Here is a 27,116-nt window from a genome sequence, read left to right on the forward strand (position 1 = left end):
AATTGTGATCTCAGTGGTTTTGACTGTGGTATGATTGTTGGTGCCAGACAGGCTACTTTCAGTGTTTCTGCAACTGCTGCTCTCCTGGAATTTTCATGCACAAGAGTCTTTAGACTTTACTCAGAATGCTGCAAAAAACAACCAGTGAACACCAGGTCCATGGACAGAAATGCCTTTTTTCATGAGAGAGGTCAGAAGAGAATGGCTGACTGGTTTGAGCTGACAGAAAGGTTACAGTAACTCAGATCACCACTCTGTACAACTGTGGTGAGCAGAAGAGCATCTCAGAATGCACACAGCAGAAGACCACATCAGATTTCACTCCTGTCAGCCAAGAACAGAAAGCTGAGGCTGCAACTGGACAGCTGAAGACTGGAAAAATGTAACCTGGTCTGATTAATTCTGAATTTCTGCTGAGGCAGATGGATGGATGATACCAATAGCATGAATCCATGCATACCACATACATTGTGTCAGTAGTACAAGCTACTGGTGGTGGTTTAATGGGGTGGGGAACATTTTCTTGGCATTCTTTATGCATGGTAGTACCAATCAGTCATCACTGGAATGCCACAGACTATTGAAATAATGTGATTGACCATGTGCATCCTTTCATCATGGCTACGGTTTAACCATCTTGTTTTGGTTACTTCCAGCATGATAATGCACCATGTCACAAAGCAAAATTTGTCTCAAGCTGGTTTCATGAATATGACATTGAGTTCAGTGTTCTTTATTGGGTCCTGCGGTGGGTTGGCACCCTGCCCAGGATTGGTTCCTGCCTTGTGCCCTGTGTTGGCTGGGATTGGCTCCAGCAGACCCCCGTGACCCTGTGTTCAGATTCAGCGGGTTGGAAAATGGATGGATGGATGGGTTCTTTATTGGCCTCCCCAGTTACTGTTCCTGAATCCAATAGAACATTTTTGGGATGTGGAAGAATGGGAGATTTTTAGCATGACTATATAGCTAACAAATCTGCTTAAATTGTGTGATGCATTCATGTCAACATGGACCAGAATTTCAAAGTAATGTTTCTAGCATTTAGTGGAGTCCATGCCATGAACATCTCAGGCTGTTTTGAGAGCAAAAGGAGGCCCTGTAAAGTATTCGCATAGTGTGCCTTATAGTTTGTCAAGTGAGCGTGTGTGTGTGTGTGTGTGTGTGTGTGTGTGTGTATACTGTATATAGTCCAGCTTGAGGTTAGTCAATATGGTGGCTTAATCTACACAATAAAGTAAAACCAACACTCCATGCAAATTGGCGAAAGATGATTGAAAATAATAATCCAAGGGAAGGAGGCAAGAAAATATCAAAGTCACTGAATATCCCTCATAGTCCAGCTAAATCAGTCATCAAGAAATGGAAAGAGTATGGCACAGCTGTAAATCTGGCCAACCACATAACCTGATTGACTGTGCAAGAAGAAGACATGGGAGGCCATCAAGAGAGCTATCAGATCAAGGTACCACGGCTAAGATTGGAGAGACTGTACATACAGCAACTGTCACCTACAGTAGGTGCTCCACCAGTCTCGGTTTTATGGAAGAATGGCAAAGACTAAGCCACTCTAAAAAATAAATAAATAAATAAATACACATGGCAGAGTTTTCCAGAACACAGAGTTAGCTGGAAGAAAGTCATGTGGTCTGATAAGACCAAAACTGAGCTTTCTAGGCATCATACTAAATGCTGCATTTGGTGTAAGCCAATCACTGCACATCATCAAAAATACAACATCCCCATTGTAAAGCAAGGAGGTGACAGCATCATGCTGTGGTGATGGAGGGCTTGTGATAGTTTCAGATACAATGAATGCAGCAAAATAGTGGGAACGCCTGGAGGAAAACCTGATACAGTCTGCAAGAAACCTGTGCCTTAGGAGAAGATTTGTTTTCCAGCAAGAGAACAACCCCAAGCATTAAGCCAAAGTTACACGACTTAAAAACAATGTTAATATCCTATGTTGCTTAGTCAGAGTCCAGACTTCCATGCAAATTAAAATTTGTAGCTGGACTTGAAAAAGGCTGTTCACTCACGATTACCATGCAACCTGACAGAGCTTGAGCAGTTTTACAAAGAAGAATGAAGAGAAAAATGTCAAGTATCCAGATGTGCAAACCTGATAGACAGAGAGACCTGTGCACACAGACTCAAGGCTGTCATGGCTGCCAAAAGTGCATCTACTAAAAACTGACTTGATGGGATGAATACTTATGACATCAGTTATTTTCTGTTTTATATTTGTAATTTTGACCATTTAGAAGAGATCTAATCCCACTCTGATAAAAATGAGTCTTTTTCTGCTACTCGGTGTCAAAAAAATCAAATCCACTGTAATTCAATGTTGTATAACAATAAAATGTGAAAACTTCCAAGGGGGTGAATACTTGCTATAGGCACTGTACATATAATGTGTGTGTGTGTGTGCGTGTAAATGAATGTGTGTGTGTATGCGTGTCTGCATTTAACGCACTAGCGTTCCGTACTGGATTGCTTCCTGCCTTTCCCCTTATGTCTCCTTATACATCCCTGCGACCCACGATCCTAAATTTAAGAATCTAAACATAAATTATGTAAATGTTTTTCTTTTGTGCTCCGTGTAAAACATTGACTGGCAGATGAGCCATTAGCTGCATCCTATCTATTTTTACAACGTCGTTCTTCTTCGTTAAACTCGTGACTGTTGCAGTAGAAATCAAAATGATATTAAGCATATCCTTCTTCAGAGACATCTTCATACCAAGCGACGTCGCGGTAAGAATAATAATAATGTAATTTAAGTTTATGTATGTTTGTAATGGGAACGTTGATTTACTTTAAAGGCAGCGGAAATATAAACTGCAGCAGTTATAGATCATGGAGAGATTCGAAGGGAAAATAATTCATCTCATTTATTTCCGACGAATAGACGTTCTAAGAATACACTCCAGCTAAATATAAAATTTCTTCGCGGAGTACTTGAGGCATATCTATATTTTCACGTGGGAAACCCCGCGCTACCCCTTTAAAATCACCCCTCCCCCTGATTCCCCCCGGCCCCCCTTTGGCCTGAGTGGATTCATGATCGCACAAAGCGCACAGTCTGTTCAGCGATCTCTCATCTAGCGGTCTCTTCTCTCTGCCTCTCCATTGCTCACTGCCTCTCGTCGTCTACGGCTTTCTCCTCAAAAAGCCTCTGATCGTATCCGCACGATCCCGAGCTGACCGGTGAGGTACCGGTACTCTCCCCTCCTTCCACTCATTCGATCGCTCCCCCTCCTCCTCACAACAGCTGGATGGAGACTGGCGAGCGGATAGGAAGAGGCGAATGGAGCTGCGGGATGCTGTAGGGGTTCGACAAACCGCAGCCCATAGCTGAAGCGCACAGGGTGAACAAACACACGGGAACGTTGGGTGCAAGCAGAGAGAAGAGCTTGAAGTTTTTAAGAAAGGATGTTCTAAAGCGTCGAGAGCCGTGCAACATGAACAAGCTGTTCAGGAGGAGGCAGCGCTCCCTGCTGCAGCGGCTTTGCTTCTGGTGCGCCGGACTGCTTGCATTGAGTTGGATCTCACAGCTTTGTCAAGTAACAGGTGAGCATCTCAACCTTTTTAGACCTTGAATACTGTGACGTGTCCATGTAAAAAGCATCACAAATAACTATATTAATCTTGCAGGCAGGTATGTAATCCACGCCCGCTGTTAGCCTTATCTAATATATGAAGGTGTGATGGATGCTGCAGTTACATTGCGCCTTGAATTTAAACTTGGCTTTTAAAATTGAAATAGATACTGCGACGTATGAAGTTGTTTTTTTTTTTAAATTTTATTTCCATTATGGTCGGTTACTTCTCTGCAGTAGTTGATGCACTACAGTATATCACAAATTATCAGTAGTTACTATTGCCATTGCTATTGGTTGTCAGCAAGCTAGTACGACAGGTGACGTTGCCTCCTCACAGCGCTTGGACCCCGATTGGATTCCTGATTTATGTAAAGAGTTTGCATGTCTCTTCTATGTTAATGTGGGGTTCCTCCCCAAGTCCCAAGACACTGAGCTTGTTTGATCTGCGATGCTAAATTGGTCCGGGTGGGAGTGGGCATGAGCGTGTCGTGCTGCCATATCCAGATGTGCTTCGAGGTGGGATAGGACCAGCCACCGCGACTCTGTAGTAGATAAGGGACTTCAATTAAAATCGACGAACTCTTACTCTGATTATCTGTTAATTTTTTATTATTATTCTGATTCATCCTACTGTACAACGTTATAAGGAAAATGGAAAACAATCAATGCAATTGAGGAGTTGTTCAGTTTTTGACACTATCAGATGATGAGGGTAAATTTGATTCAGTGAAGTTTTACGCTGTGTAAATAAAGATATGTTATCATTTTCTAATCAACTCTCTCTTACAGTATTTTGTAGCCACTGTCGAGCATTTCAAAGGTAATGGAAATCACAAGAGAGCGACTCCTTCGTCTGTCAGATTAAATAAAGTGAAACCGGGGATCTCAGAGCAGTTCCGAGGTCTGCACATCACGAAGTCTATATTTGTACAGGATTTCAAGTTAAATCACGTATTTATTATCACCGACACAGCACACAATCCCGAACCCCCAGGATGCAGTTTACACTTTGGCCAGATGCCCCGTCCTTTTTCATGTCCCAACAAGGCAGCTTCTCTGGGCCCCTGTCTCAAGAACAATATACGTCGGGCTCCTTCTTCCTCTTTAGTCCCGCAGGGCCACACCGGACGCCCGGGCAGCCTGCCACAGTGGGATCTGAAATCACCGCAATACGTGAAGCCGAGGACGCCGCAGCACCAACAATTATCGCTGCTCTTTGTGAGGAGGGGCAGAGCAAGTGAATAGGATTCGCAGCGAGTCATGTGCCCATTGTTACAGGCTCCGTTTAAGCCTGCCAGACGTATTGTATAAGCTGATGCTAACGTAGTCGGCTATATACGTGAAGGCAAAAAACAAAAGGCTTCTCGTGTGGGTTAATGCACGATCACAATGCTCAAAAACATGCCCAAAAGTGACATTCATAATTCAAGCCATAATTGCTTTGCTAATCACTAAAGTACACATAGACACAGATACACAGGAGGACAAGAAAAAAAATCAAAACTTCTTTACTATCATGTAAGCAAAAGAGTCTGTCTGTCCGTCCGTCCATCCATTGACAGTCCAAACAATAACTGGGCCTCGGGACTAACATTCGCAATACAGAGAAATGTTGTCATGATCACACAAACAATGCGAAGACAATCACGTACACCACCCTCTGTTATTCTCTTCTACACTGTAGGCCATGCAAAACTGCTGATTCTGTTATATGTGTACAAAAGGGCAGAGAACACAGACTAATTAAAGACAAACCGAAATAAAGAATTGAACATATTACTCAGGGCAATAAGCGAACAAAAATAAAGAAAAGCTTGTGGACACCTACACTTTTTAGCAACATATTTTCAAAACCTTACATAATAAAACCTGCATAATCTAATTCATTGTCTGCAACTCATATGTAAATATGTGAATACAGCAACGGCAAAATCATTATTCTTTATAAGGTGATAAAATAAAGAGCAGTATTTGCCAAGACCCATCAGTATGCTGTGAATCTAATGAGACTTGTTAAACTTTTTCTTCATTCAAAATGCATTCTTACTGTATATTTGCAATTAAGTCTAATTTGGTTACAGCAAAGTTAGTTTAATTAAATAGATTTTTTTATTGATAATAATTAAAGTAGATGCCATGGCAATGCTGTTGTTAGCACTCCATCCTTCATTAGAATCCCATGCCTGCTTTGTGTCTGTGTTCTGTTGGGATATTCTCCTTATGTCAGCACGCATCTTTCTGAGGTGCTCCTGCTTTCTGTTCACATCCCAAAGGTTTGTGCTTTAGGTTGGATGGTAACTCTACACTGACTCCATATGGGTGTGTTTGCGTGTGCGAGACGAGGTATTGTAATGAATTGGTGCAGTGTCCTTGGTTGATTCCACTCTTGCACCTGACATTGCTGAGAATGGTTTTATCTTTGCATTTATTACAGTATAATTAGATTCAGAATATTGCACACATTTACAAAATAAATTTAAAGTAAGCCACACAAACCATATATGCATATATATACATAATTGCACGCACAGACATGTAGTATATACTTTATTGTACTAGAAGTACTTCAGTATTGCGTTTTACAAGCTTTTTTTCTTGTGGAATGGATAACAGTTATAATGATTGCACATATAATGCAAGAAGAGAGAAATTTATATACTAATGAGGTACATAAATAAGGCATACAAGCAGGACTTGAACCACAGATACTGTAGATAGATAGATAGATAGATAGATAGATAGATAGATAGATAGATAGATAGATAGATAGATAGATAGATAGATAGATAGATAGATAGATAGATAGATAGCACTTAATGTGCACTATTCTACAATCACCACGGACCAGCGATAAGACTGACCTTTTAGACTTTTAAATGCAAAATATCATTGCCATTTTCTCCAGTTTTGTTAACAGTTAAATTAATGTTTTAGTGAGGGCTACGAGACTAACCCATTAGAGAAAGCCATTTTTCTTAAGTTGTTGACGTATAACCCGCAATTTTCCTGTTGGTCAGTCAGTGCATCAATCTGAGACATGTAGCTGTATATATATAAAATATGGATATATACACTATACACTATATATATCTCTCTATTATAAAAAAAAATCTTGAAAATCTTGTGACAATACGAGACTTTTTTCCCCACAATGAGACGTGATCTTTGAAAGAGAGACAGAGAGACATTTTCACGTCCTGTGAGACAGACAAGTCACGTCATACTTACAACCTTTGGAAGCAAGTCCCGTGCTAAACATGCAGAGCAGGTTAGAGATAATGGAAGTAGGAAAATTCGAAAGTCTCAAAAAAACGAGAGTAAAGGTCACATTAGTGCAAACAAAAGGAAAATATTACTCGGTGAAATGAGATCGCATAGTGTTTGCGCTGTACAGGCTTTTAAATGTTTGAAGTACCACATGAAATGCAGATCACGTGGCACGGCAAGAGGCAGCAAGCCAGCAGCTGATCGAGCAAAGAGGAGGTAAAAAAAATCTATTTGTTTCCTATTGTGACACCGTTTAAGAGGGGGTCTTGGAGGAGCGGCCCGTTTCCTTGGGGTGCGTTCAGCCCCTCTCTTCACAAAGGCGCATACATACATTGAGGGAGTCAGCAGTTCAGATGGAGGTGGGTAGCTCATTCTACCAACTAGGAACTACACAGGAAATGAGTCTGGATTGAGATTTAATACCACGCAGAGGTGGCATCACCAGACACTGTTCCCTGGCAGACCTGAGTGGGTGGGAACGAGTAGAGGACTTCACAAGTGTCTCCATATACTCAGGTGTTGACCCATTGACTACTCTGTAGAAAGGCATCAGGGGTTTGAACTTTGTGCGTGCTGATGCAAGTAGTCAAAGTAGCGACCTGAAGAGAGGAGTGACATGCCCATCTCAGCTTGTTAAATACAATGTATACTATACTGTATATATAATTTTCATGAAGACTTCTAAAAATGTGCAGCTGGTGACACTTTAAATTATTATAATGGATACTGAGAAATTGAGTAAAGTGAGGCTATGTCACCATAAATTGCATTGCGTTAGTCTGAGAATGTTATGATATGCAGCAATGCTGAACAATACATTCATATGCATATAGTATAATAGCTGAATAATAACAGCACCATATCTACCAGCTAGAGAGGTTAGACTGCAAGTATATTGTGTTTTAAATTCTTAACATCTTGACAATGGAAGTTTTTTTGGCAGTCAAGGAGGCACAGCACAGCAAATCTTTGTGGTTCTGTCTCACAATGTGTTGGTGTTTGGACTTTATTCATCACTATTGCATTTCAGCTTATAAAAAGAAAGTAAAATGAGCAGACACTGGCAAAAAAAAAAAATCATACATGCCATCAAGTTTGCATTTTAGTGCCCATGGAAGAACCTCCTTGTGGAGATGGTGGAAAACTTTTTTGGCAACTTCCATAAATCATAAAAGTTGACAGAATTATCCTTTTATATAAAACCAAGTGGCCTTTAAAAAGACATTGTATCTGGGTATATCTTTAACATGTCTTGTTGCTTTAAAGTGATGTCTTTGTGAGGACATTTTCTCATGTGAATAATCCATATGACATCCTTGTGCCCTGTCACACCGCATTTCTCATTTTTTGATTTATCTTTTACACCCTTACACTTGATTCCCAACCAAAATGCACTTGCAGAAAGACACAAGGTAGTACTCACAGGTGACAGTGACAGTCATGTAGATGGCACACTTCTCAGACAGATGCTGTAAAGGAACTTAAAAAATGTTGCCATGGTCTGCAATCTGTGGACTTGAGCATTTCAGTCATTTTGCTGTAATCCTTCTATTGATAAACATGTTAATACAAACTGAAACTTATTTAGAATTTTGTGTGACATTTACTCTCATACACTAAATGTTCCATACTACACACAGCAGTATGGTGTACAAAAGGTGAATGTTGCTCTCTTGAATCCATCCATCCATTATCCAACCTGCTGTATCCTAACTACAGAGTCACGGGGCCAGTCAACACAGGGCGCAAGGCAGGAAACAAACCCTGGGCAGGGTGCCAGTCCACCACAGGGCACACACACACACACCAAGCACACACTAGGGACAATTTAGGATCACCGATGCATCTAACCTGCATGTCTTTGGACTGTGGTAGGAAACCGGTGTACCTCTCTTGTATGCCAAAGTCAATTTCAGACTTCTATCTATCTATCTATCTATCTATCTATCTATCTATCTATCTATCTATCTATCTATCTATCTATCTATCTATCTATCTATCTATCTATCTATCTATCTATCTATCTATCTATCTATCTATCTATCTATCTATCTATCTATCTATCTATCTATCTATCTATCTATCTATCTATGTTTATTCTCCCCAGGTTTGTATGATTGTCAGTAGACATTTTACCTTTTGTGGATAAACACGCAAACTGAAGTGAGTGCAGAACTCGCAACCAGTGCTTTTCATTCAACCTTTTATTTAATGAATGTATTGGAAATGCAATAACTGTGGCACAGCTCAATTCGGAAGTGAACGTGTAGGAAAAAAGGTGAACATTGATTTAGAAAAAACTCTTAAAATGCATTTCCAAAAGTATTTATAGAAAGCAAATAATATCACTCTAAATTGAAATACCTTAAAAATATATGATTTCAAAAAGCCAGCTATTCTTCTAAAATGTTATTTACACGATATAATATTTATTATATATAAAAACACACACTAATGCTTACATATGTATTATGCACATACTGTACCTGTTTTCCATATTTCATCAAGGTAATACTGAAATAAGCAGAGTATAACAGTAAGTGCTGGCAGGGTAAGCTCCTCCACAATGGCCCTGAAATGGATCAACCAAGGTTGAAAATGTCATGTTATGTGATAAGTCTCTTTCTTTGATACTCTACTGTAATCTTGTTCTCACTGTATAGCACACAGCAATAGAGCATGCAATTATTTGCAAGATTAATATAAACATTAATTTATTGATATGTGCAGAATATGGTGGCCAGAGTCTCAGAGATTCAGAGTCTTATCTGCAGATGTCAGTTTGCCCACCATATGTTTTCCCAAATTTCCGATGGTTGGATATTCCAACTTTCTTCCTTTCAAAGATGTATGTTTTTTGATAGTAACACTAAATTGGCCTCATTTGGGTGAATGTTAACATGCACTAGAAGAGCGGGTGGGTACCACCTGTGCACATTACTATTGGATAGGCTCCAGTCCCCTACAACTCTCTACTGGATTAAGTGGATTTGTTTACTTGAAAGAACTTATGAATTGTTTCTTTCAGCACACACACACACACCCACCCACACACGCACACACATACACACATACACACACCTTAGGTGAATGTGCCTAAGATGAGAGTTTAAACCGACAGGAAAGACAGGAGCACAAGCTGAAATCCCATTTTCAAATCTGATTCTAGCTCAGGTCATGGGATTAGGCTAAAAATGTAAAAAAGTGTACATTTATTCATCAGTATCCAGTGCTTGTAGCAGGGAGGATGAGAAAGTACATGAATCATAATTCTGTGTATGACCAGTCAATGGAAATTGTTATTAAAATATACTTGGGGGGGGGGGGTAAAACCCAAAATTCACTTAAGGTCTACACCTCTGCCTTGTAGTGCATATTACTTAGCTTGCACTAACAGACACACTTAGGCATGGCTCCTGATCATATGTCATATAATGTACTCCACATCTGGCTCTTTGTTTTATACAGTGCTGTCCATAATAACTGCTCTTAATGTCTAACAGATAGGTGGCATTCCACATCACGTTTATTCCTGGATGGTCAGTAGAAAACATCACTTGTTCATACCTTGTGCTGTACATTATGTGACAAAATTTTCTTTAAACTTAGAAAAAAATGTACATTCAATGATAATCTTTAATTATAACATATCTGATGTGGTGGAATGATGGTGCAGCATTTAGTGCAGGTGCCTTATACGTAAATCCAATACAACGATTTTGAATCTTAGAGTATGTCTGACTGCTGTCTATATGGATTTTGCATGTTTTCCTTATGTCCCTGAGATACCTGGTTTTCCTGTCTTAACAAAAAGACACATTTTAAGTTAATTTTCAGTTTTAATCTAATTGGTGGATTGATGAGCTATCCAGTGTTGGTATCTGCCTTCCACCCAATGCCACCCATAAATGCTCCGTCTCACCAACCCTGATTTGATTAAGCAGGATCAAGAATGTTATAATGTGTTATCTGATGTAATCTTAGTTTTCTATTGTCTGTCACAAATGTTGTGATCCATTCTGTAGTATATAGTGAGTGTGAATTGAAATTGTGTAACCACTAATACATTTGGAAAATGTGAAGTTTCTTAATAATCAAGTGAAATGCTTGTCTTATGCAGTGCAGTATTTTTGCTAGAAATCGGTATGAGAATCAGGTAAACACTGCGCATTTTATGTGACTGCTCAGTGAGCTGATTTTATCCTAATTGATTAATGCATTCAGTACATGATACTCCAGAGTGAAGTGATGCAAAAGACAGAAGAAGAAGAATAAAATCATCTTAAATCCTGTGAAGTCTCAAACAAACAGTCGTTCACTGAGTGGTGTGGTCTTGAGTGCCGGTTACGAAGAAGTTTGGATTTTACATTTCAGCATTTTCTAAGGGTCTTGCATTCAGTAGTTAAGTACAGAAAATGGTGCACAACTATTCAATAACTACCACTGCTATAAATCCAGTTTTGCATATAAGTCAGTATCTGAAAATGTGCCGTAATGAAAAATTCAACAGAAATGCATAAAACATTATTATACATAGAAATGTTTCAGAGTGATTGATAAAATGACAGTGAAGCAGAATTAGTTTACTTTAAATCACAAAACAGAAATAATCTGAAATAATTTAAACTAAGCTGAAAGACATGTATGTACAGTATGTGGACTTTATGCTTAAACATTTTGCTGGTTTTAATAATGACAAATTATTATTAGTTGATAAAAGGCATAACGACGGCACAAAACTCCATCACTAGCTGATGACTGTGAGACACGTGCTGTCTCTGCTGAGGGATTGCTCAAATTGTTGCTCTCTACTCCCAGCTTACTCTGTGAGACAACATGGCTGGGACACATAGATGCTGGCAATTACAAACAGCAAGATCTACAACTAGCTAAATGTCCAGCTGCCAATCTGGCATCTTACCTGTGATGGAGTTTCTTGCATGGCAGTGTGTGCCAATTAAATTATATGATGAGCAAAAAAAAAAAAAGAGCACAAAATGATTGAAAATAGTGACAAAGTCTGTACTGTGCCATGCTAACGGCTACTATGCATTCATTTGTGTCAAAACTAGTTTGTTTGCTTAATTTATTAGTAAAAAATGGAAGATACCAGATGAAAAGGAAACAAAATTCAATTGATAAGAAAATTGTAGAGGTTTTATCTACTTGTTCGTATCTGCCATAAGTTGAGTCTCCTATAACCCAATGACCCAGCTGTAGGTGCAAGTGGAGTTGAGCCAAAGCTTTCTTGCTGTATTGAATTTTGCATGACACATATATTTCAGGCAGGAATGATCATAGGGATGGAACAATCATAATAACAGACAAATAAAACTTTAGTAATGGCTGTTATACCCATCCTGCTAATATTATTAAACAAGTTGCTGTTGCTGGAAGGAAATCACTCAGAGCTACGCTCCCCTCCATTTTGCATCCTTACACAGGGAGGCTGGTCATGAACTTGGAGACCTCTGAGTCTGAAAGCAATCATCTGTCCAGTAGAGTTAAAGGAACTGCCCTGCCCAAGTGAGCAAGTGGTCATCTGACTTCTGTCTGCCACTTCAGATGTGTATAATCAAAGGCAGTATGTCTCTCTTAGCCTTGCTACTCTCACTATAGTTGCTGTAATTGGTTTCTTATTTCTAATCAAATAAACACAAAAAGTCAGTCAGCTATGAGCTATAAACTGTGTCCTGGGTTGGAGCCACAGACCTGGTTGTCATCCATGTAGAGTTTCCATGTTCTCCATGTGAGTATATTGGGTGTTCCTCCTGGTACTCTGGTTTTCCTCTGACATTCCCAAAGACATGCAGGTTAGACTCAATGGTGTCTCTCACTTGTTCCTTGGGTGTGTGTGAGTGTGTCTTACGATGGACTGGCACTGTATGCATCCTGACTTGTGCACAGTGTTGCCAGGATAGGCTCTGGGACTGTATGACAATGAATTGGTCTTAGTGGCTTTGAGAATGTTGTGTGACTGTGTAGGATGTTTTACAAGTTAACAATTATGTACACCTTTGATCACTGTAATGGGAAGTCTGAAGTTCTGTGAAATAATAAATTGAATAAAGATGATTTAATACCAATTTACTGTGAAGTCAAAAGATTCAGACAGGAAATGTTAAGAAAAAAATATATTTTCTTTCTCTCTTTCATTCATTTTAATTTTTTTTCACCTTCATCATTCTTGAAAGCAAAATACACTTTACTTGAGAACTATAAGGTAATGGAGGGAGTGGCAAGAACCCCTGTGCCGAAAGTCATAATATCAAAGTAGAACTAATAAAGCATCCGCCATGCCACCCTTACTCAAGCATTTTGTCAAAGTTATGACTCATTTAATCTCATTTGATGCCATTTCTGTGCTAAATACTTACTTCAATGAAATTGAAAGATTCCTCAGTTCATATTGGACAGCACTAACTTGTAGTTATTTCACAAATTCTGGACAATTTGACAATTAACATATTATAGAAAGTCATTTGTCAAGTCAAAGCCTCCATCAAAATGATCAGCAACACTACATCCTCTTGCTAAGGAGTCAGGTTTATGACAGGAGGTTAAAAGATCTGATAACCCAAGGCTGTCACTGCCACTATTCTTCAAGTGACAAGTATCACCTAAAATAAATGGAGCATGATGCCTGATTGCTATAATGTCATGGTATCAAGGCCAGTCTGGAGCAGATTCTGACATTCCATCCTTAACTTGTGACAGTTATTTTTTACTTTTAGAGTGCATTATCCTTTATTAACTGTATATTTGCTCTTGTCCTCCAAATGCAAGATATATGTTTCAATTCATTTCCTTGATTTCAGGTTGTGTTTGTATTCTAATTTATTGTTTAAATCCTTTTTAACTGTAGCCCCACTACTATTGTGGAAAAGAGGATGGTGGAAAAATTGGATGCATCATGAAAAATCCTCTCCAGCCCCTCCAGGAGGCACTCTCTTGGAGCACAAATACCACAGGTGTGCTAAGAAGTGCCTCTGGGGGTCTTTTCTGTTGACTGCTATCAAGCAATTTGATGCTTCCTCCCGATGTACTCATTAAGTTCATTTTGAAATATCTGCATAATATACATTTATTTGTTTATTAATTGATTGATTGGATCTATTACACTGCATAACAAAGTTTTTGCTTCTTGAACACTGTTGGGAGTTTCTTATAGATCTTTGGGTGCTGATCACGAATATCACATCAAAATTTCCCCATCACGTACCGTTTCAGTTTTGTCATGAATTTTTCTTATATTTGTATCCAAACATTTTCGCTCACATAAGTGAATTATCAACAATGGTTTGTGCAGCCTGGGCATGTCCAGGCATGGAATCAGGCCAGGTAGGAAGCTGATCTGTGGAAGTTGACATCCTGGGCATGCCTGGGAAGGTCTGAACGAGCTTGATGCTGTCTCAGAATGCTATAAAGCTGGCTTGCATACACCAATCCTGCTTATTTGGTTAATATAGATTTGTCCTGTGGGTATGTATCCTTGTTTTTATGTTTCTGCTAATCCCAAGTGATTAATAAATCGAATCTAATCCAGTCTAATCTAATCTAATCTAGTCTAGTCTAATGTAATATAATCTAGCTGGTTTGTTTTTTTTGACAAACAGATTCTGCACATTTTCAGACATGCCTCATTTCCCAGTATTATTTCTTTGTTCTCTTTTGTCTTTTTGTTAATTTTGGCACTGATATCAAAGTACCTTACAAGTACGGCCATTATGCAGCATCGATTGTAGCAATGGCTATGTTGTTCATAGCATTAGCGCCGTTGTCTCCGTGAGACTGCCAGTATTATTACATATAACACCATCGAATGGCCTTATTTAGGGCGACTGCATGTATCTTAGCTTAGTGACGAATCGCTGTGTGTTTCATGTTTGATTTTGTTAAAGATTGTTAGTTTGACATTGATTGTTACTACATATTTTTGAGAAAGTATCTTATTTTTCCATTTTAAAGTTTGGTGCCAAATTGTTTGCCTTTCCATGTACCAGCCTTGCATATTATTTTGATCCTGTTTTCAGTCTGTTCCTGCCAGAACATTAAAACATTAGAAAACTGTTTAACGAGAACAGGCCATTCAGTCCAACAACGCTCACAAGTTTTAAAGGTTAGTAAAGTCCCAATGTCCACCAAACTACTTGGTAACTTATGGCATGTGTCTATAGTTCTCCGTGTAAAGAAAAACTTCCTAACATTTGTGCAAAACACTCCCGATATTCCAGTTTGAAGAAAACAATGATTTTTGAATGTACATTTTAAAACAGGACCATATGCATAAAACATTTCAGTAAAGGAAATTATGGGAAGTATGAATTATGTTATTGAATGTTAATTATAATTTTATTTTATTACAGTTTTTAAATATAAATTAAAAGTATCTGGAAAAAAACGGATCAATGTAGCTTTGAGCATTATGAAATTAAGTATCTCCTGTCATTTGTGAAACATCTTAAGTTTTACAAAGCAGTAACTTAGGAATCTTCCCGAGATCTTTAGTGTTATTCATAACATTAAACAACCCACTAAACATTATGTACAATGGTATTTTATTGACATACCCATATTTTTTCAAAATAAAATTCTGCAGATTTTTTAATAATTCTAGTTCCATATTAGAGGTCATCAATACTTCATGGTAACTATTGTTTTAACAGTAATAGATTTTCATAGTATACGTCTTACTGCATACAGTATACAGACATTGTCATTGTTTGAACAGCTTTTTGGAAGTCCTATATCTACAGTTCATCTAAAACTGTTTTGGTGTCATCTCCAATTTATGGACAGAGTCACTCTATTGCTGCCTCACTAGTTCCTGTCGGTGGAACTTAAAGAAGCAATCGTGCTGCTTCATGAACAGTTTAAGCAAACTCATGAAACTAATAAAGAACCTTGAGTTTATTGTCATCTTTCTCTAGTGCTGGCATTTCCCTGATTCTATGTTACCGTTGGATTTTGATGTTCCTTAATTTTATTTTACTTCGGCTTGGTTTTATCCCTGTTTTATTTCTTGTTCTCATCCCATTTTCTTCTATTGTCTCCTAAAATGCAGTCCTCTCTGTATAAACATGTCATTTTCTTTACATTCTAACTATCTTAATTTTTTGAAAGCCAATATGACTGTATGTTGTGGAGGTCATTTGTACATTATTTCCTCCACAAAGAGCCTCATATTGTACTTGACTTGTGTCCTCCAATTTTGCAGCTGCCTTCTGTTTTTGATCACGTCTTTGGCATTACTATTTAGGCTTTAATTCTATCTTCAAATCCTCCATTCTCTGTAATAAGCGAACTTCAGAAATAAAATCCCTTCAGCCTGCTCAACATTCAATATTCCAGCCTAGCTAATTATTTGTTTCCTCCTTTTGTTTTATTACCTTTTGTACAGCACTGTCAAGATTTAGGACTTGAATTTCAGTGTAAGAGAATGAGTACCATGCATTGTATTTAAAAATCCTGCACAATTTAATTTAAGTTTGGGAAAAATACCACTTCTCTTTGAAGGCACAAATTAGTAGTGATATGAAGATGTCGGTTGGGCAGTGCTCGTCTAGACCACCCAGTTATGATGCATTATTTTTCATATGTTTATTAGATGTTGCTCTCATTGTCAAGGGAATTCTGAAAACACGTAGATGAATAGTTTTGAAAGTTGCAATTAAAATGATCCGCTTTATCGTACAATGACCCCCTCACCACAGTGAGTGTTTTTTGGCCTTCGATTTTGTGACCTTGTTCTTTAACACTTGTTCACTAATAGTCCCTCAGACTAAAGTTTTCTCGATTATGTTGACCTCTTTTGTAAGTTGCTTTGGATAAAAGCATCTGCTAAGTGAGTGAATGTAGATGTAAATGTTAGGTTTGATGTAGTTTAGGATCTTTATGTAGTCAGGTCAAGATTTGTATGTTGAAGGAAAAGTCAATGAGAAAATATTTTACAGAGACTCTGATTAATAAAGTAAGTCAGAAAATCTGTTAGCACAGACTCAGACAGGACCCCAAGATGAAAGTTGAGGCAGGATTAGCCCCACTACTGAATTCACTATTAGTGGACAAGCAAAACTCTCAACCAGACCTGATAACATTTCAGTAACTCAAGACAATCATGTTGCATGATGGTCAAACATGCAAGAAAGAAATTCACTGTATTCTGTACTTATGACATTACTACTACTTCTACTATTGTTACTACTACTATACTACTATTATTAAGAGATTGTGTTATTTTTGCCTGCACTGGTATGCAAAGTGTAACTGGTCTGAATACATCATAGAAGGTGATGCCTTTTTTACATTTGCACACACTTCTATGACATACATACTGGCAAACAAACTATTTTCATTTATACGTCTGATTATTATTGCTAAATATTTACTTATCTTTAGCTGTTGTTGTTTGCATATTAAGGAAAAATGTTCAGACTTCTAAACAGATCTTCTAAGGTAGGCTTGGCCACATTCAATTCACATAAAGTATGAGGTTCCATTACATTGGGTCCTTTTTAATCATTGAATTACACTGTTACACATGTTTTTCCATTATGCTTTTTAAATTGGAAATTGTCTAATAGTTTTATTCTGTTAGCTAAGCTTGAGAGGACCTTATTTTCTATTTTCCCTTGGCTGGTGTGACCACTAATGAAAAAGTTTCTCATTTCAATTTAAAATAAGTTGTGTAGAGTCATCAACCACTAGTCATTACACATAAAGTCAGTTGACACCTGCTTACACACAGAAAGCACTCTGGAACTGCCCCAGAAGTTTTCCATTCTGCTTATTATATCCTCTAATCTCACAAAGCTGTTTCAGTCATTTCTGCAATCCCAGTCCCAGTCCTCGTAACCTGAACTTCACTGAAGTTCTCTGGTGATGCTCGTGCCTTTCTCTGGTGCAGCCCCCAAATTTCACTGCCACAAGCTATTTTCCTTTAAGAAAAAAAAAGATCAGTTGTGGGTGGTCTGATGATTAGTAGTTATTATGTGGTAACTGACTAATTCAACAAAGAAAAGTGAATCACAGCTCATTTCAAAGAAATCAGTTAAACAATATCTAAAGTGAAAACTAATCTCGACACTGACTTGTGAAATTTAACTTAAGACTGCAGTCTTCTTTTTTTGGTGATAGGCATCTGATGAAATAGCATGACTTTATATATCATATTCTATCAGTTGTTGGTTCTGTTATACAACATTTGTGACTATTTCAGTTTCTGTTATGAATTGTGTGCTCTGTAACTGTGGTCAGTTAGTGAGCTCTTCCTCTTGTTTCTTTTAACATAATCTTACAGTTTTAGGTCTTCTATTTTTGCTTGTATGATACTGACCTAAATAATACTGTATATTCATCTGTTACAGTTGATTTTTCCTGTGAAAACCTATTGAGGATATTTAAATCTAAATATTTTGGACGTGACTTTCCTGACTTTTTTGTTTGACTTTCACCAATATTCATTATTTGTTTTAGCAATACCATTACGTCCCTGGTATAATAACATTTAAAAAGAGAACAATATCATTCCAGTATCTGTATTATGTTCAATAATGCAACTAACATGGAGGATGCAAGGAGGTCCAACTTTACTGAATCTCTCACAGAATGGAACAACCCAGTTATGTAACAGATGCACAGTTGAATGGAACACATGATAACTCACAGAGCATCTCAAAACAAGAGATGCTTCATGCAATACTTCATGTCATAGTTGCTAGTGTTTCACTTGTATGATTCATTTTTTGTAATTTTTGTTTTTCCAGTAGTTCTATCATTTTATTATATGACAGTGATGTCATCACACTGCCATTTTGGTATGGATTTTTGCCTATGCCACCTCTTTGCACTTGTTTCTTATGACTGTAGCTAACCTGTGATTCCACATTCACCAAGAGAATATTCATGAGCAGGTAGGCCCATTGACAGATTCCCATAAATGGTATACCGTTCCTCTCCCTTTTCCTAGAGAGAAAACAACTGCGCCTGCTGTTTGTTTTGGAAATAAACTCTTTATAATTAAATTTAAAGTTAGGGTCTTAAACAGTAATATAATTAAGTTTAAAGTTAGGGTCTTAAACAGTAATCATAATGTACAGCTCCACATTGTCTCACCAGCTTAAAGGCATATCATTGAAATTAACAACAAATTCTACCATAAAAGACTGCCTTGCATTATGTGTGAAATGTTTCACTGTTTCAAAAATGTTAGGCTTGTGACATATCTAAGGAAAAAGTTTTAGCAGAGGTGATTCTAGGGACATGGTAAAATGTATTTTTATTCTTATAGTGCAAAGTCTAAATTAATAAAATCAACAGGGAGAACTTAATAAACACAAATCCTTTGTTTAAATTCTAGAAACCCCCTTAGAGGAGCTTCTGACTGTGTCATTACAACAAGTACCTACACAAGAACAACAGCAATTTATTTCATGTAAAGCCCACAATCACACAATGAGTGCTGCGATGGCCTTTAAGGGGCTCTATTTTATGACTCATCCCCAGCCTTGATTCCCTAGGAAGACAAGAAAGAAACTCCCAAAAAATGATCCTTGCAGAGAAAAAATGGAAGGAATCTAGCAGTGGCAAATTAGAGAGAGAGAGAGAAAGAGAGAGAGACCCATTTCCAAATAGGTTGGGACCCCTTTCAGGAAGGTTTGTAATAATGATGTTCTTAGGGGGCAACCTCCAGGTTCAGGGCCCCAGGTAACTGCCTGCCTTGCTTGTCCTGTCGTACTACACCTCTAAGTTTTAGTTATCAATAAATTGATCCATGCTCTCTTTTTCAAATTCATTGTTAAAGAAATTGAAAAATGTATAACATGCCTTTCAGGTAAAACAATCTATTCACACCTTTGTGATTTTGCCCCAGTGAATGGTAAGTGGCAGTGCAGGATTTACGTATAAGCTACACAAGCTATAGCTTAGGGCCCCTGCCTTCTTGGGGGCCCCCAAAACAAATTGTCCGAGTGAGCAATTGTCATATATACTTAAATATACTACAGCATTATTTGTCCCAATCAGGCCCGGCCTTAGGCATAGGCGAAGTAGGTGACCGCCTAGGGCCCCGGCGTCCAGGGGGCCCGGATCGACTCCTTGGTCTAATTTTCACGCATTTAATAATAATAATAATAATTCATTACATTTATATAGCGCTTTTCTCAGTACTCAAAGCGCTATCCACACAGGGAGGAACCGGGAAGCGAACCCACAATCTTCCACAGTCTCCTTACTGCAAAGCAGCAGCACTACCACTGCACCACCTGTGAGGACAGTGCTTCACAGAGCTTCACAGAGCTTCCAGGGGGGCCCCCCTCAGGGGGCCCCTGGACCCCCCTTTCGCCTAGGGCCTGGTAGGTGGCATTGAATGCCAGTGTTACAAGAACATCCAGTAGCTTCATTATGTGCTACCCTGACAAGGCTTTTCAATATTCACACACACTACTTGTTACTTCCAGTGATGTGTAGCAATCACGTGTATAGTGTGACATTTGGGCTGGAGGGGTCAGATGAACTGTAAATGACAACTGATTTTTCAGAATCAAAACTCTACTGCAGCATACTGTATATACAGCATATGCCATGCCAAATAATGTAAATTATTTGTAATGTAAATTTAAAATATGAAGTAGGTCTAACTTAAATTATCACAATTAAAACTTCAAACTTTCAAAAAATCACTGTACTGTTAATGATAGGTAAATAATAGAAAATGTTTTTACTTAAGTTTGTCTGTTTTATTGTAAAAAGTGGGAAAATAAGCAAATTCCTTTTTTAACAAGTTAGAAAATGTAGACATAGCTTAAAATTTCAAAGCATTTTGGGACTTAGTTATCTAATTTGGCAAACAGGGGTGTACAGACCTCAAAATAAATAAAAAAACATGATTAGGACTTCACTGGTCAGCCTCAGAAATAGGTCTCACCCCAGGCAGCCTGACCCCAAAAATCAACAAGCAGTTTCAAGGGCTGCACAGGGGCAAATTTAGGCTCAGAACTGAAAATTTCCTAAGTCCATTGTGGGTGTGTGTGTGAAAAGAACAACCTCTGGCTAAGAAAAAAACGATTCATTAAAGAAACAAAAAAGCAAAACATGGCTTTTTGTCATAAATGCAAGAACCTGAGGCAAATAAATCCAACAGTAAACCAATATCAGGACCATTACATCAAAGCAAAGGTCAAAACCAGGAAATCCAAACAAGAAAAAAATAATCAAATATCAGAATTCAAAAGCCAAAACTACACTTAGACCAGCTGCTTCTACTTTTATATAGCTGCACCATCAGGTGGCCCTGACTCTATAGCCTTCATGTTGAGAAGATAACTAAAATGAAAACATCCAATATTAATATAACAAAATGGCAAGGAAATTAATAAACAAAATATGAAGAAACACAATATGACATAAATACAACAAAGAAAAGACAAAACTAAACACAGAATTAATAACAAAATATACAAAATAAAATTCAAAAGACAACAAAAGCATGAAATAAACAAATAACATCCTTGAGCCAGAGGTGAGACCCTGGCTAGTACATAACAGTAACACACAACTGCTGAGGGACGACTGATCTTCAGCTTAGAACTTTAATGAGCGTTGACTTCATAAACAAAACAGTTACTAAAAACATGTGTGGAACTCACCCCTACCACACACACACGTCTGCATGGAAATGTTATTTAGCGCCGTGTGCTTAATGAATGTGTTTTGAGCCCCTTCTGTCATCTGCGCTGTTGATTGTTTAGGGAAGCAGCCATTTATTGGACTGCAAGGCAGATTAATTTAAATTTATCTAACCCCCCAACCTTACTGGTTCTCTGACTCATTTTTATCTTTTCACTCAAACAAGGCACTTGTTTGCCAATATGAGTTATACACATGAGACTCAAAAGTGATGTTCTAATTATATTTTTACAGAATGGTGTCTGCCAGAGGAAGTATAAAGTGCTTATAGGATATTCATAGTTTTTTTTTTTTCTTACTTTTCCACAGTTGGCTTTCATCTTTACTTGGAGATTAAAGGAACAACCAGCTTTTTACCTCTGGGGGCCAACCTGACTTTTTCAGCAGTGACATGGGCGGTTAACAATACTGACCATGAACTCCTGAAGATCCTCTGACCTTTAAGTCAGTGGTTTGCTGAAATAACGTTCAGCGATATCCATGGGGGGATTTGGGGCTTTGGTGAACTGTTTTCAGTCGCTCTCTTCTAGACACACAAATGCAGCACTTGCTTCAAAGTGATGTAGGGAAAGAAGAGCAGCACAGGAAATGAAAGCAGTCTGGGCTGTATGCTGGATTAAAGAAAGTTGAAGCGTGGCGTATTAAGTTATGAGGAGGTGGGGTGTAGGGTTTGATGGAATATATCATACACTCTATATAAATGCTAATCTTAATGGCTCTTCTAATTAACATTAAAGGGATTCATATTATACAAATGCAGGAGTCGACTTACTGTACACCTTTTATGTGTTAGTGATTTAAAATGTTGGTAATAGGATTTACTTAAATGGGTGAGGAGGAGTAGGGTGGGGGTTGGGGTCTTGTGTGCTTGTTGCTTTTGAGTATTTTCTCAAACAAAGCAGCAGTGCAATGGTACAGAAACTGGCAGCAACAGCAGATCATGCTGTGACTGCCAAAAGCGCTGGGGTCCTTCTCTAGGACATGAAGAGCCAAAGAGCCTGCTGCCCTGGTCAGAATGCTGAATCAGTTCTTTTTAATATACATAAATATAATTTTTTACATTTCAACATTTCGACATGTTCCATGTTGTGGAAAAAAGATTAAAGTAAATAAACACAAGATTTTTATAGAAGGCGACAGGAGCCAAGAAGCTTGTTATTGACCAAACTAGGATAAAGAAAAGTAGAATAAAGGTTAAAGAAGCAAGACTGAAACTTGAATATTTAAATGTTTAGTTCTGACGGCAAGGCGATATTAGGGCCAAGGGTGCCTCAGCATATATTTGCATTTGCAGAACTTGTTTTTCCGACAAGTTAATTAAAAGTTCAAAAATGAGGAATACTCACTGATTCTGTAAATGAATCACAGCTGCAGTGCTACTGTATTATGCTAATCTAGACCACTTTAATCTAGATATCTGTGTTTTGAGTGATAAAAAGAAGAAAGGAAAATCTCTACGATTTATGTACCATATACATATCAAAAGATTCAAATAAACAACATAACAGGAAGGATACATTTTATGCCAGATATTAAAGCCTTTTCTGTGTCATCACAAATGTCTAAGTGGTTTTACAAGCTTTAATAGCATTTTGAGTCTTAGGAGTCATTTTTGCATAAGCTCTAGAAATGTTTCTCAGCAGGAAATCTCGGTTAAAACCATCATTGTTGATAATGTTGTTTTCTGTATTTAACTGCATGTGGGTTTGATTAAAAAAAAAATCCTGTTGAATTAAACCACATTTTCCGCACTAGGACAGTATGGTGGCATCCTGTGCATGAGCTCATTCCAGGTTTCATTTCTGCCTTGGAACTGATGCTACAAGGATATGCTTGGGTCTCCCAGTGACCCTGAATTGAGATTATTACAGTGATCATAAGAAGTATATCTGGTGTTTTATACTTGTAATTAATTTAGATCACTTTGCAGAGGTCTGTTTTCACTTTGACATTAAAGATTCTTTTTCTGTTGATCAGCGTCAAAAAAGCCAAACTAAATCCACAGTGATTGAATGTTATATAATAATAAAATGTGAAAATTTACAAAAAAGGGTGAAGCCTTTTCTTGCACTGTATTTATGCCATGTACCGTAGTTAGATCTTAAAAATTCTGCAGTAATGTTTCATGGAGTTGATATATGCCCTGTGACAGAATAATCTTCATTTTATGTTCATTTTTGATAGAATGTGCTGAAGCATCTCATGACCCTGTACTGGAAAAATCAATTTTAGAAACTAGATGGATGGATGGATAGTAATGCGTACAGTATGCTCTACTATCGCAATGTATGGCACAATTAGCTCATAATAATGGATGTGAGCATTCAAGTGAATTGGAAGTCATTTTCTAATTTACTGACTGATGCTCAAGTAATGTTTTATTGCTTTCATGGCTTAATTATACAATATACTCATATTAGTTTACAGGCCATTCAGCCCAACAAGTCCTATCCACTTGAGTCTTCCAAACTTACACCAAGTCTAGTCTTGATGCCTACTAACTTTAAGGTCTACTCAGAATTTTTCGATTTACTTTTATTTTTCTTTGTAACGTCTTTTTAGTTTTCTTCTGTTCATGTGTCTTGTTCTGCATAGCTTTTTGCTACCTTGTCTATAACCCTATTGTTTTGTAGCCTGTTTTGTAATTTTACAGCATTCTTTCCTCTTTTTGTTCATCTTCTTTAAATACTTGCAGTGTAAAATCTGTCAATTATACTTTCAAAGTCCTCCTGGTGTCTACCAGTGGGTGTTTTTGTTGTGCTGTTTAATATTTTACATTATATGGAATATTGTATTCTTGTTAGCCCTATAAATGGCTGCGTGATAGTGCATGCTGTAAATGGACCTATATAAGATATACACAATAATACCTGGATGGCATGATAGCGCAGTCATAACGATGCTCCCTTGTAGTAAGAAGACCAGGGTTTGCATCTCGTGTACTCCCTGTGTGGAGTTTGCATGTTCTTCCTGTGTCGGCATGGCTTTCCTCCCACAGTCCCAAAGACATGCAGTTCAGGTGATTTGTCAATGCTAAATTGATTCTTGTGTATCTTTGGTGTGTGGGTGTGCCTGTGTGCATTCACCCTGTGATTGAACTGGCTGCCTGTCCAGAATTTATACTGGCTTTGCACCCTATGCTAGCTGGGATATACTCCAGCCCACCCTGTGACTGTGGTCTAGATTAAGCAGGTTAGATAATAACATGACAATAAAAACTGACTGATTGTGAGAAATCTAGCAATTGAAAAGTATGAAGGGTGCAATCATGCACCATGCCTTTGTAAATTCCTCAGAAGCAGCACTGTGAAAAAGAATAGTAAATATACACGCACTGTGCAAACATTTAGGAAAACCTTTTTGCTTATTTACCCCATGCAATTATCTAATCAGCCAATCATGAGGCACCAGCTCAATGCATACAATTCTGCAGATACAGCTCAGGAGGTTCAGTTAATGTAAACATCAAACACCTGAACAGGGAAAAAATGTGATCACAGTGATTTTGGCTGTGCCATAATTGTTGGTGCCATGACAATAGTCTCCGGAGTTTACTCAGAATTGTGCAAAAAACAAAAAATATTCAGTGAGGAGCTGTTCTGTGGACGGAAACTCCTTCCTGATGAGAGGGGTCAGAGGAGAATGACCAGACTAGTTTGAACTAACATAAAGGCTAGAGTAACTCAATACAACTGTAGTGTGTAGAAAAGCATCTCAGAAAGCACAACACAATGAGGCCAATGGACTACAACAGCAGACGACCATGTCAGGGTTCACTCCTGTCTGCCAAGAACAGAAAGCTGAGCATGCAGTGGTTACAGACTCAACACAACTGGACTGTTGAAGACCATAAAAACATAGCCTGGTCTGATGAATGTTGTCTTTTGCTGAGGCACACAGATAGTATGGTTGGAATTTGGCATGAACAGCATAAGTCCATGCACACAACCTGCCTTGTGTCAACAGTCCAGGCTGGTGGTGGTGGTGACATAATGGTGTGGGGAATGTTTTCTTTGCACACTCTGGGTCTATTAATACCAATCAATCATCTCTTGAATGCCACTGCCTGTTTGAGTATTGTTGCTAGCCATTTGCATACCTTCATGGCCAAAATGTACCCATTTTCTAAAGGATACTTTCAGCATGATAATACTGTACTGTTTTCATGAACATGACAGGTCAGTGTTCTTCCATGGCCTTTCTTAGTGATGTGATGTGAATAGAACACCTCTAGAATTAGATATTTACAGCATGAATGTGAAGCTGTAGAAATTGTCTGACTTGGTCTTGTCAGAATGGACCAGAATCTCAAAGGAATGTTTTCAGCATCTTGTGGAAACCATGCTATGAAGAATTGAGGCTGTTTTCAGAGCAAAAGGAGGCCCTACCCAGTATTAGTATAGCATTCCTAATATTTTGCACAGTGAGAGTATACTCCTAATGCATATTTTTTTAACATGTGAGACCCTCTAATAGTGAAGTTTCTCAGGTATGCTCACTGTCAGACAGTTCTCCAGGAGACCTATAATACTCCAAATTTATCTTTTCAGGGTCAGTGGATTAATGTTTCTCCAACTTTAGTCCAAGAATGACTCAGGCCAGGGTGTCAAAATGTCTCCTATAAGCAAAACAGCTTTTGAAATGGGGATGCCGTTGTTTTTTTTGTGCCTGATGTGTAAAGATTTTAGATCTTAATGTGTAGACAAAACTCAGAGCTAGAAAAATGTGATTAATGATGACACAAAGCACAGTCATTAAACTATTAATAATTTCCAGACTATCGGCACCTTTTTAAAATGACTTCTAATCTTCACAAGTCACTTTGATGGTTATCCTTCCTGTCTTCTGTAAGGTAAATGTAAGGGCTGTTATGTAACCTCTAGTGATGACTGAAGTACTGTGACTATTTGTCTGAATACAATTTTTATCCTCTAATTTTGACTTTGCTGTTACTTTCTATTGGGCTGGCCCTGACCATTCTAATATAAAACTGCAAGTAGTAGGGATGTACCACCATCTTTCAGTATCCTCAGAACATTCAGAGCCTGACATCCACCTTTTTTACTCCACTGTCAGCACCTACAGGATCCATGGAGTCCTCTCAATCGCTCACCACTCCTCGGTAGTACTCAATGCGGGACGATCCACCCCTGGAATGCCATTCTTCTTGCTCCCTCATGAAGCAACTGCTGGTTTGCCTTCTCAGCACTGCATTGTGTCATACTCCTGATTCTTGATCTTTGCTTTCATTTTCAATTTCACTTTCTAACCTTACCCAGGCTCCTTTATACTCCAATGGGCATGGTGTTCTAACTACGACCTGCGGAGAGTCAATGAGAAAACTGGAACCAAAATGCGCACTCCTGTGCAAGTGTGATTAGCCCCATAGGTTACATGACCACAAACACCCAGAAAGTCTGAGATGCACTGTTTTTATTTAAAAACACATTATGCCACCGACCCATATTGTACTATACCACATTGGGCTATGCTTCTATTTTTCAGTCTCCTGCCGCATGTTCTCATTCTTATCACCTTTACAACAACTTAACAGTTGCCTTT

At 38.2% G+C, this 27,116-nt stretch overlaps 1 protein-coding gene across 1 annotated transcript in view; it reads left to right on the forward strand.

Moving 5' to 3' along the window:
- Nucleotides 1-3,053: 3,053 nt before the first annotated feature.
- LOC114645752 (sodium/potassium/calcium exchanger 3-like) overlaps nt 3,054-27,116 on the forward strand; it is a 406,374-nt gene continuing 382,311 nt past the window's right edge. The window contains exon 1 of the mRNA XM_051935338.1: nt 3,054-3,570. Coding sequence (XP_051791298.1) covers nt 3,462-3,570 — 109 coding nt within the window. The 5' untranslated portion in view covers nt 3,054-3,461. The remainder of the gene's footprint in view (nt 3,571-27,116) is intronic.

Source organism: Erpetoichthys calabaricus, chromosome 1 (genome assembly GCF_900747795.2).
Source record: "Erpetoichthys calabaricus chromosome 1, fErpCal1.3, whole genome shotgun sequence".
Taxonomy (NCBI): Eukaryota; Metazoa; Chordata; class Cladistia; order Polypteriformes; family Polypteridae; genus Erpetoichthys; species Erpetoichthys calabaricus.